The following is a 12248-nucleotide window of genomic DNA, read 5'->3' as shown; positions in this document are numbered from 1 at the left end:
TTGCTGCCTTTGGCATTATTGAGCCTTTACAGCTATTGTAAATAACCTCTTGACAAAAGGCTATTCCCACATCTTCTCCTAAATGAGTTCTAGTATTAGAAGTATGAGATGACCAATATTGCTTTTTTTTTTTTTTTTAAATGAGAACAAAATGAATTCAGTCCCTGCTCTTGAACTACTACAGTTCTTTTGTTCTTGATTTCTTTGTTACAGCTGTGCACTAGACTCATTGTTGAAGTGTACAATGTTCAGCATATGCTGTGGGTGCAATTAGTTTTAAAGCCCCTTCCTGCATGATTTCCTTCCTTTTTTTTTTTCTTTAATTGTGAAGTCAGAGTGTTCCTGAAGCTTATTATAGTGTCACAGAAAGGGTGGGGAGAAAGAAGAAAGTCCTTACATCTTCAGCCCATACACAGGGGACGATGTAAGACAGATTAGGGTCAGTTTACATATTTAAAAAACCCACACACACAGAAGCATAATACACACTGGAGCCTTCTTACTCAAAACTAGTTTTATTTTTAAAAAATAAGTTGAATGCATAGCACTCACAAAGATTCCATTGGTTTGGACATTTTGCATTTAGGAGCACCATTCTCATTTATGCCATAAAAAACACATTTTGGTTCTAATAGTAAGAACAGTGTATTTTTAATGTACACTGGTAAAGCCCTTTTAAATAATATATTGAAACTGTTCAGTGTACATTTTCTCTGTAGTCATTATGCAGCTGTAGTGTCAGAAAAAACTCAGACTAAGTAATAAATTAAAAACAAACAGCATGTAGTGGATCTTTTTTACAGTTGACCTAATGTCTTAAAATTGTGAAATAAAAAATACCCTATTAAATGTAAATTTGCAGTATTAACTAACTGAATAAGCCCCCCGCCCATTATAATTCCAGTGTTAAGTATTAGTTAAATTTTTATATATCAAATGCCTATGGGATAAATTTACTAATACCCCAAAAAAGAAGAGCCTATACTGCTGTGTCACAAATAAAGATGACAAGTTAGCTGATTTAAAGATTTTACAGAAAAAAAATGCTACAGGCATCTGCTGTTATTTCAAGTCATGGTCTATTACAAGACTGTACATTCATAGCATCAGAGGTAGTTAGAGCACTGAGGACTTGGATATAGCATTGCAACAAAATGAAACCAGCAGAAAAAAGTCCACTTCCCTCTTGAATGAGTAACAATGCTGAATAAAAAGCATGGCATCTTATGAGGTGGAAAGTCTCTACTTAACACTGCTCTCAGACATGGGGAAATATTCATTAAGAGATAAAGAGAGGAGAGGAAAAAAAACCAAAACCAAACCAACTTGCACTTAAGAGTTGACCACACTATGCCTGATTCTCTAGCATAAAGCAGAGAGGGTCGTCTCTTTCATTCACCCTCCTGCCCCTCTTGACTTGCACATGTATGCTACAAAAGCCCACAAAAAAATTGGGATTTATGAAAAAAAAACCAAACCAAAACAAGAGAAACAGGATTTCTTCTCCTCAACAATAAATAGGTTTTTGTAGCATGTTATCATTCAGCCCCCAAAAGAATGAACACAGCTGTCCTCCCTCCATTCTGAATATTATGGTAAGGTCCCCTCTCCTATGATAAAGCCTTCACCTTAATATTGATACTGTATCTTAATTGCCCCTGCTTTCAAAACAGTCTCTGTAAGATTCACAATATTTCGGTGTCATTAGATGGTATACAATTTTAAGTGCTGCCACTAAGACAGGAGAAGGTGGCAAAAGAACAAATAAACAAAAAAAGCCTTAAGCTCATATACTATAAAGATATTTTAAAGTAGTAAGAATTCTGTCATCCATACCTCTTCCTCCCATATTCTACCACAGGAGAAAGTCAGATATCTTGTATTTAAAAAAAAAAAAAAAAAAAAAAATCCTCCATTAATATCTCTACCACCATTTTCATCCAAGAGTTGGATGAGTGAAGCTTTCTACCCTCAGATTATCCACTCCACAGGAGATAGTGTAATTCCATAAAGTTATGTAATTAGCACCTTAATTGTGATAAAGCAGTTCACTCTGCAATATATTTTTGATCCACCCATTTAGAAGAGTAAATCTCTGCATTTTCTTCTGGAATACCCAAACAGTAGAAGAAAAAGTTGCCCCACTATTACCTGAGAATTTCCCTCCACTATAAACCTGACAGAACTGGATTTCTATAAGCATTTAACTATACTTTTTGTATGAGTGATACTGTCAGTACAATTGGAGGATGCTTTCTGTTGGTTAATACATGTGTGTTCGTGTGTGTACACAGAGGAATCGCAGCCACTGTAGTAGTTCTGGTACAGTACAAGTTCTGAAAGCTGAAACTTTCTCTTTTCTTCAATTACTGCATACCACAGTGCCAGGCAGTAGTTCACATCTACATTCTGTGAACACCAACATATTCCTTTGGTACTCTGCATATAGATGCCCTGAAGAAAAGCCACTCCACTTGCTATAGTCTCTTCCTTCTCTACCTTTCTCCCTCAAGTTATACCCAATTAAGTGTACAAACCAGCAGCACAGAGTAATGAGTAGAAATTTCCCTGAGTTAGTATGAAAGAGTTATTTTAAACATAAAAAGGATAGGGAGGAGAAAAGAAGTAGAAACATAGTGTCTATCCTGTGAGGTACAAAACATAAAAACTAGCCAAAATACCAGTTAACTCAAATGCCTGAGCCTAAAGCAAATATCCAACACAAGTGCTGAAAAAGGGGCAAGAGTATGGAGTTAGCCAGATGAGATTTGTTTCTTCCTGTGGTCCCCATGTATCTGGAGAAGTCTGGCATTCAATGGATTCTTAAGTTTCAGTAAATTTAAAATAAGTGTTAATACTGTATGGTGGTATGACATAAATGTCTTCAAAATAATACTGCATATCTCCTTCATTAAAAGGTAAGTCTGTAGTTAGTCCACAGCTATTTTTCTTTCGACTAGTATTTCAAAGATGTGCGTTAGAAGCACAAAGTATTCTGAGTACCAGATTAAGAACCTATTACCCCCAAGTATACACATTCTTTTTAAAGGGTGTTCTGTGTGCTTATTTTTTGCAGTCTGTATTTGAGCTATGGTACTGGTTGCCAATCCAGTTGCTTTTTTCTGGAAAGACACTTTCTTTATTCAATTTGTTGCCCTCAAACTTATTTGAGGTTTAACAAAAAACCCAAACAAATCCCCTCAACACAACTTCCCACCCCAAACAAACAAGCACAAAACCATTTTGTACTTATCACCTCTCAAAGCAGGGAGTAATACAGGAATATCGTCCATTCACTTGGTAACTCCGGTTGTAGGAGACACTTACACATGGCTTCACTTCTAGCGGAACAGCTAGTGACATTGCAGCACCAGTCTGTACATGGCCTCGAGCCTGAACACTAGACTGTAAGGCAGCAGGGCAAGTCTGAGGTGGGTAAGATGCTGTATGATTAGATGATAATATCTGTTGACAGTTTTGCTGCTGTGATGTCTGATGGTGATACTGTAATGAAGATTGATGGGCTTGGAGATACTGTGGTATGTGCTGTTGAGCATTAGCCTGCTGGGGAGTTGGAGCTGGGGTCTGAAATACAGTATGTTGGGCAGACTGAGTATGTTGTCCTTTTTGCTTGTTTGCTTCCTTCACATCATTATCATGCGCACTAAAAACAAATTGAGAAGATAGAATACATGAAAATAGATGTTGAAATAATTTAAACTCTTTTGGGTTAACTTTTAAGAGCGCTCTAAAAAATGGTGCAATTATCTGAAAGCTTCCAAAGCTTTTTTAAAAAAAAAAAAAAAAAAAAAAAAAGAGAGAGAGAGAAAGTTTTAGCCTACCTTTTAAAATCATCTAAGGTTTTAAAATTTGTTTCTTTAGGATACAGTTTCTTTTCAACATTTCACTTCATTGCATAGCAATACAAAATGCAGATAAAAGCCAAGTACAATACAAATAATACAGCAGTATCTAAAATTACCAGTGCAATAAAGTCTGCTAGTATACTGCAATAAAGTGCCAGATTACCAGAACCTGAAATTTAAACTTACTTGCTGCTGCTACCTCATTTAAATTTGGTAACAGAGTATAGGGTTTTTAAATACATGATATCAGAGGGTTTTTAAAGATCTACATTACAGCACTTGAAGATCATATGTATATTGATATTGGATCCTGTTCTGGGGAATGGAAATGCATTTTTTTTTTTCTTCATCTCACCTTTTTTCTATCCCACCAACTACTTAAATTAGACAGTTTAGCTCACCTGAATTCCCTTTGATTTACACCTGTCTGAAATGTATTTAGACATACTCTTTTTCTTGCTCATATGCTGAGGTTAAGCAGGTGCCACCTACACACTTCAGTCAGGGCTAAAAATCATCCAAGTTTTTTGGTACTGCCTACACAGGGCAGATCTCTTTAAGACAGTTGGGGTTCAAGCCCTCACCAGTTTTTCTTCAAAGATTGCTAACTTTTTATGGTGCACTGCAAAGATGACTGAAAGGCTTCGTGTCATGTGTCCCGCCCCCACCAGTTTTCCAAAGCAAGAGTGAAAACACTTTTGCAACAGCACTTGCATGCTTTAGATACTATTCCTTTCATTACACACACTAGTGAAGCCAAGAGAGGCCATCAGGGGTAATAATGTCACACTTAGAAGGAAGATGTAATTCTTCCAGATACAGCTGTTCCCATCTGCACAGCACAACTGCAGTTAGATCTGGGCAAGAGCAAACTTCTGTAGGAGGAAAGCAGTTATGGTGGGCATAGGTTTTGATCTTAAGGTTCAGAATAAAAGAACTGCCTGTGTAACATCCCTTCGCAGTAGAGGTTCATGTGGCATTCATTGGCATTTTTATCTTGTGTCAGCTGTATCTCTCCACTGTAGTGCAAAAATGGATACAACAAAAATAGATACAACCTCCTGGTCATTTCCTCCCCCCCAGAGTTGGCCACTCAAACAGTCTGCATGTTTGATCCATAATCTGTTTGGAGCATCCCTTGAACTTGCAAGGCATACAGTCTTCAGAGTAAGTAGGAGCTCCTGTGCCTTCGATACTCTTCACTATTTTTTGCTCTCTGAGCTGACTACAGAGATTGGGAATAAGCTATTTAACAGATTCTCAAAGCATGCCAGAAGATGTTCAGTGGAAATGCAAGGCTGAGGTTTGTTTGTTGAAGGAACAGGAAAGAGGTTACATCTGATAAGGCTTTTTTTTTTTTTGAATGAACAAAACAGTTACTACCTAACCTAATAGGTATTTTTAGAATAGAAAAATGGAAATTTGAAAAGAAATTTACTTTCACTGCTAACAGCAATTAAGCATACCAACAGATGCAGAAATGGGCTTTAAAAAAAGCTGCTGCTGCTAACTTACATTAGTAGTCGCTCAATACATGGTGCTAGGAAATCCCAGGAGTATGCAGTAAGATGATGCAGTCGGGTAGGCCATGTTGGTGAGAGACGCAAGATAATCCTTGAAGAAGCTACACATGCAGTAGCAACTAAAGAAGGGGCATAATTTAAAAATGCATGATCTAGAAAGAAGAAATAAGAAAAAGATTCATTTAAGTTGGACATTGTCTGTCAAGACAACAAAGGACTCATTACCTGAAATATGTAACTCACCTTGCAGTGATACTTCCAGAAAGTAATCAGCATATTTTGCCATATATAACTTAGTCTTCTCTAAGCAAACCATTGGCCAGCCATCATGAAGATCAGTCTCATGGACAGCAATAGAAAGATAATAGTCGATGAAATGAGCAGCAGTTGGGAGGCACAAATTCCACTGAAATGTTTCTAGCAACAACAACTCCATATGAAGCAAATTCTGTTTTGTTAGTACCAAATTCATGTTAGTCATACAACCCAAGCTGTTCAACTGTTCAAGTTTGGGAACACTGTCTTCCTTTTCTTCAAATTTACCTTCAGGTGAACAGAAAGAGGAGGGAAAAAAAGGTTCAGCACGAGTGAACTATAAAACAGATTGTATCTAACGTCTGTGTTGGTCATATTTCAATTCTACTATGTCAAACAAGCTTGAGACTTTCCTGCAGATGCAAAGCTCAAATGGAAGATATCATCAGAGACAAAAAGGGGTATGTACTATAAAGGGCTAAATTTCAGCAGATAATGTCAAACACTGTGTAGGATATTGTGCAGTGCCATGTTTCCTTTTGGTTTTCCTGCCCCGGCACAGAGAAGCTGGTTACCAAGAACAGAAGCTGTATTAGGATATCACTGGCCCTGTATATGCAAGTTTTTGTCACCAGATTATTGTATAATGTGTCCCCATCATCACTGAAATACCACTGTGATGTGACTTGGCATACACAACACCACAGCATTTGGCTTTAATCACCCTCTCGCCCCCACACACCCTTTTTGTTTCTAAAACTCTGTAGACTATAACTAGAGCTCTAGCCAACATGGCTGCTTTTAATGCCTGTTATGGTAGGTACAGTTTTAGATTTGATAGCTGGTAAGCTGCTCCAGCAGTTCAAACAAGTGGATTTCAGCATTGTGCATCTGAAAACCCACACTGCCATATATACTGCTTCAACTTTTAACACTGCTAGTAGCTTCAGCTTTCCTTCGACTTTAACTTGTCAGGCCTGTATGTTTTTAGCCTGAAGAAAAATTGTGTATGTAGAAAACCCATTAATAAGAGAAACAAGTGTCACGTTTCCATACAGTTTGCCATATGGTTGTGCTATTTCAAATTCATTGCAAATTCTTTCTACCTTACACTCTCTATTCAGTGCTACACAATACGTTGTAAATGCACACTTTTAGAGAGTTTTGCAGTACTGAACATTTGCTTTTTTTCAATAGTGGAGGTACTCATGCAGGACTTAATCCAACACCAGTCCCAGTCTGTTAGTTTTTGTTTCCCATACTCTAGTCATTACAGAAATAAAAGCTTCAGGAGTCACATAACTTCTCTTATTACTTCTATAACCTTATCAGATATATCACAGTATGACTTGTTCAACTTATTGCACCACTGATTAAACTGCTTGTTTAAGCCACACAGGGCAAAAGTTTAAAATAGCATTTTGGTTTGTGCTTTCTGAACCAATTCATACACTGCTTCTCACAAGAGCAAGTACACCACGCTTTCGGAGCTCTACTTGCAGCTTGTCATGAAAGATGTCAGAGGTGATTTAAAAAAAAAAAAAAAAAAAAAATTATAATTCTTTTCAGAACATGAATTTAATTTGAAAATCTGGCATTAGTTCAAAGCCAATCCATTTTCCTAAATGGATTACACTGGTTTCTGAGGCAACGTTTTCATACTCAGCACCTCATCCTTTGCCAAGAGAAGATTGCTGGCTGGTGGCATCCAGTCAAAATTTACCCCCAGAAGAATCTGAAATAACCCTTTTCTTGTTTAACTGTTCTGCTGAATAGCTGTATTGGTGGAGACAGGGGATTCAATGAAAGGAAGCAGTATACCAAAAATAGCCAAAACCTCAGCGCTCTGGTTTTCTTGAGAAGAGGGCCTAGAGCTACAATGCGATATACCTTATTTGAGAAAATGAAAATAGATTCAGAGAAACAGATCAGCAGAAACTGACCTGTTTCTCTAAATCTATTGGTTTAAGAACAAGTGCGAGCAGGTATCCCAGTAAACTACATCCATATTTCTTCGGGGACATCTAAAAGGGGTCCACAAATATCAAAAGACGGATACACACCACAAGAATCTAGCCAAGGTCAACATAAGCAGCACTGTTCATAATGAGCGTTTGTAATTCTGTCTTCAGACTACTGTGCCTTTACCGATGTGTTTTACCAGTATTACATTTCATATGTGACGATACAGGATTTATGTTAGCCTCAGTTTGCTTAAAGTACATTGCAATTTATGAAATCTGAAGCATTCCAGAACTGCACAGCACCATCAGCAGGGTGCAGTCTACATATGGTTTATTTCATTTCTTCCTTTATCACAGGTATGCAAATTTCTCATTTCCAGCACTGGATGTACCTATTTTGAGATGTCCTCAGAAAGACAGTCTTTCTATTCCTACAATACAGCTCTGAAAGTTCACTTTAGAATAATTTGCTTCCCAGCATAAATATTAGTTTTTAATTGCAGTTTGTTTTTTCTCCCCTCAGTTTCATCAGGTGCCAACAAAAGTCAAAACAAGAGTCTAAAGAAGGGCTCTACCAACTGGGTCAAACTGATACACACTAATCTGCCTGTCTTTTATAACCTCTTTGTTTCCCCTATCTGCTATATCCCATCAAGACACGCCTTGTATTTGGCAATAGAACCTATATTGCTCTAGTTAAAGTTTGGTGCTACATACTTACTTGCTAAAAGTAAACAGGAAAGAGCAACCACATGCAGCTGCTGTATAGATATGTCATAACGATCCATAAAGAGGTCCAACAGATACACAGCTAGATGTCGTGCAGCAGGACAGAGTCTGAACCGATTGCTCACAATGGCAATCAGATCTGCAAAGTATCTTCTCAGATGTAACTGGGGAGATTGGCCTTTGTAGGAGGGCAGCTTCAGCTCCTAGATGGACAGCAGCATGTAATTTTATTAAAACCATCATTTAGTTTGAACTGGTATCAGATTAATAGAGCTGATACTCTCAAATTTATCTTGGAATTTTCGAAGGATTTCTCCCCTCTTCCTTCTGTTCCCATCATTTCAGCATCCCTTTTCACTGAACAAAAATCTATTTGTTGTATTACAGAAAAACTAAGAAATAATTTGGTTCTGCACAACATTAGTATAATAATTTAAAATTTAACATCTTTCAATTGGGCAATTGGCTAGAGTGACTTTAGCTAGCTTTTACCATTTCTGTTGTATTACCTCTACTGCAAAGTCTCTACCTCCCAGCAGGGAAACAGCAAAGAGTGCGTGAGTACTCCTCAGCTGGTTCATTGCAAAGTCCAATAGCTTAACTCAACCCCCTCCTGCTACAGCTCAATCTGAGCAATCAGACTTTGTACTAAAGTGTTTGCATATTCCAATGGTGTCAGATCTCTGGCAGGTGCCTTCAGAAGGGCGCTAACAGCTAGCTGAAGGTAGCAACCTTAGGAAGGGGAATGGGGTGTGCATTGTGTCAACATTTGCTGCATGCATATGTTTAAACCCTGACTTAATCTGATCTGATTGATGTTGCACTGACACTGATTACAGTGTGCTCTCAGGCATTTAGTTACGCATACATAAACCTCACGTGATCTCAAGATTTGGCTGGGGGGGGGGGGGACGGGACACACGGACCCCACAAAACAAAAGCCCTACCAACACCACAGATGAGAAAAATCTGGGGCATGATCTGTTTTGAATACAAAATTTGGACTGGTAGAAAGAACATTCCCCAGGCTCCTGCCTAGTAGCTAGTACCTCCTCTCATACACAGCACAACAGCAGTGCTGTCTTCTGTTATCATGAATAAATTTATGAGTTAGATTGTGCAGCCTCTTACTGTGTGTAAGTAGGATTTTGAGTACAACTAAATTTCCAGAGGGACAGTATGATAACATCAAGTTGGAATGGAGTTACCCAAAATTTTCAAAGTTTTAAGGTCAATTGAAAGTTCTGAAACACGCTATTGAAGTGGAAAAAAACCCGCAAACAAACCAACAACCCCCCCCCACCCATACCTCCTAAGCTTTAGAATTCATCTTTCACAACACTAACTTAGTATTAGTAATGGTAACTTTGGTAGTAAATAAATTATCCTCTCCTTCTCTTGTGTTCCCCCCTGCCCGTGCCAAAAAAAAAAAGTTACTTTAGCGATCACACCTTCAAGAAAGGTAATCCACTCATCGACTACTATCAGGCAGCAAAAGTACATTTTTAGTAGGTTCAGTCACTGTAAACTGATTTATTCCGATTACTTTATTATGAAAGCGGCCCCAAAGAGCAACTTTGAGTTAGTCAAAGCAACTCCAAAGCAGCATTGCCTAGACCCTCTACTATTCTTACTGCACCTAGCGTTTGGTTGGGTGGTTCGGGGGCTGGTTTTCTTTGCAACAACAGCATCGCAATGCTTTCTGCAGAGTTTAAACCTGGACCCGCTTACACACACACACACACGGAGAAGAACCAAGCGCACCGTGACCCCTTTGCCTTTTTAAAGCGCGGAGAGCGAGAGCAGTCTGCTCAGTCAAACTGTCAGGACCGAGGACAAGCAGCCCGAGCAGTGACTGAGGGGAAGACACCCAGCTCTTCCCGAGGTTTAGAAAACCGCACTCCACCAACACCCCGGCGGGCCGAGCCCGGCCAGCAGCGGCCGCCTCACAGGCGCTTTCCAGCCCGCTTCAAGCCGCCGCGCCGGCTCCCCCTCCGGAGGGCCGGCTCCGACTGCTGGAGCCCTCACAAAGGCGCCGGGGCCGCCAGCCCTCCGCTCCCCCCCGCGGCGCGGGGCCGGCAGCGGCCTCCCCACCCCCTCCCTCATCCCCCCGGGGCTCCCCGCCGCCCCCCGCAGACCGACCGCCGCCGCCGCGCCGGGCTACCTTGTAGCGAAGCGCTTGGTGGATGTCGGCAGCCAGCTGTCCTGTCCACCACTGCGCCTCCAGCTCCATCGGCGGGGCGGCGCGGCAGCCGGGGCCTGGGCAGAGGGGAGGAAGCGGCGCTGGCTGAGCGCGGGCGTGGCGAGACGGGACGGGCAGCGCCACCCTCGCCCCTTCCTCGCTCGCCCCCGGTTAAACGCGATCAGCTGCCGCCCGCGCCGCGGGGCCCCCCCGGCCCCCCGGCCCAGCTGGCCGCCATGCGGGGCACAAGTGAGGCTCGTTAAGCCGCCCCCTCCCGCCGCGGGGGACGGCCGGGCGAGCGGGGCGCGGAGGAGCCGGCGGCCGCGGCCCCGGGGGGAGGGCGATCGCGCCCCGACGAAGGCCGGCGGCGCTTTCCCCCCCCCCCGCCGAAGCCGCCACTCACCCTACGCAGCGGCACGGCTGGCGGCCGCGGCGGGGCCTGGCCCGGGGCACCTGAGCGCGGCGCGGCGTCCCGAGGGCTCCCCCGCCATCACGCGGCGCCGCCCGCCTCGCCCATTGTTAAAGGGCCGAGCGGGCCGGCGTGTGTACAAAGCCAGGCAGCGCCCGCACGCGGCCGCCCGCCCGCCAATCGCCGGCCGCCTTACAGCGCGGCCCGCCCGCCGGGCGCCAATCAGGGCGCGGCGCTCACGGGGCACGCCGCTGAGCCCCGCGCTCCGCGGCCACGCGCGGGAAGGCTTTGGGCCCGCGGAGCTGCCGTAGCCGCCCCGATAAAAGCCCGGGGCGGAGGAGGGGGCGGAGCGCCGCGCGGCGGGAGGGGGAGGCGGTGGCCGCCGCCTCGCGCGGGGGTGCCGCTGGAAGTGGGGCCCCGGCCTTGGCCTTTCGCGGGGACCCCGGGCGGGGTGTAACCCTTACCGGGGGCTGTGGGGGCCTTGGCGCCTTCCCGCCGCGTGTCTGGGGAGGGCCGGGTTAGCGGGGCTCTCCCCAGCCAGGGCATGGTGGCGCTTAGCCCCCTGAGCGTCTGACTGCACCTTTTTGCTTTCTTTTTTCCTCCCCCCCCCGGCTCTTTCTCTTTTTGGCTCAGCACTGAGGTTTTTAACAGGTGAAGTGGTTGTGTCAGGAGCTGTGTCATTTGGCGTTCTTACACTTCAGACACGTTTTCCCTTCGGCTCTGAAGGACATACACCTTTTGGGCTGCAAAAGCTATGAGGCTCAAGTATTTGATTTGTTTTGTGGGCGAGCTCTTGTTCACTGCTAGTTAAATTCCAGGGAGGAGGTTTGTAATAGCACGCATCCTCCTTTCAAATAGCCTGTGCCGTTCACCTGAGTGCAGGGGCCTCTGCATCCTGACAGAGGATTACTAAAAGGAGCTCCCACTTGTGCTTCTGGTTTAGCAGTAGGTGCTGTGCACCTGTTTTGTATTCAGAAGGCCTTTTTCTAGATGCTTTTCCACTTGTTGGTAATACCCTGCTACAGAGGTCTTACGAAATAATACTTGGTGCTTTATAGTGGTTTGCATCTTTGAATCCCTAAACAACTAATGAGAATGTAAAACCTAGTACAACAAGCAACGCAAAGCGATGAAGAAGACATGCTTTGGATGCAATTTATGTCGAGGGAGTATATTTAATTTTTCATTCCTACCCATGCTCAGACATGATTTTTTTTTTTTTAATTGAAATGGAAACCAACTTCTTGACATAACCAGTTTAATGACTCTGTAGCCATGGCTGTAAAAGCCTATTCCTCTAAACATGCATGTCTAAATGTA

The 12248-nt window shown here is 42.9% G+C and overlaps 1 protein-coding gene across 1 annotated transcript; it reads right to left on the bottom strand.

Annotated features, from left to right (window-relative positions):
• Positions 1-505: 505 nt before the first annotated feature.
• Positions 506-11078, bottom strand: CCNJ (cyclin J). The gene is made up of 6 exons (XM_030030619.2): positions 10923-11078; positions 10502-10596; positions 8330-8540; positions 5633-5932; positions 5382-5541; positions 506-3664 (listed from the first exon to the last, which is right to left on the bottom strand). Exons 2-6 carry the CDS (start codon positions 10568-10570, stop codon positions 3253-3255), a joined length of 1152 nt encoding a protein of 383 aa, XP_029886479.1. The 5' UTR covers positions 10571-10596; positions 10923-11078; the 3' UTR covers positions 506-3252.
• Positions 11079-12248: the final 1170 nt, after the last annotated feature.

The sequence above is a fragment of the Aquila chrysaetos genome, chromosome 11 (genome assembly GCF_900496995.4).
Source record: "Aquila chrysaetos chrysaetos chromosome 11, bAquChr1.4, whole genome shotgun sequence".
Taxonomy (NCBI): Eukaryota; Metazoa; Chordata; class Aves; order Accipitriformes; family Accipitridae; genus Aquila; species Aquila chrysaetos.
Note: the sequence above shows the minus strand (reverse complement) of the source record. Positions and strands in the feature narration are given on the sequence as shown.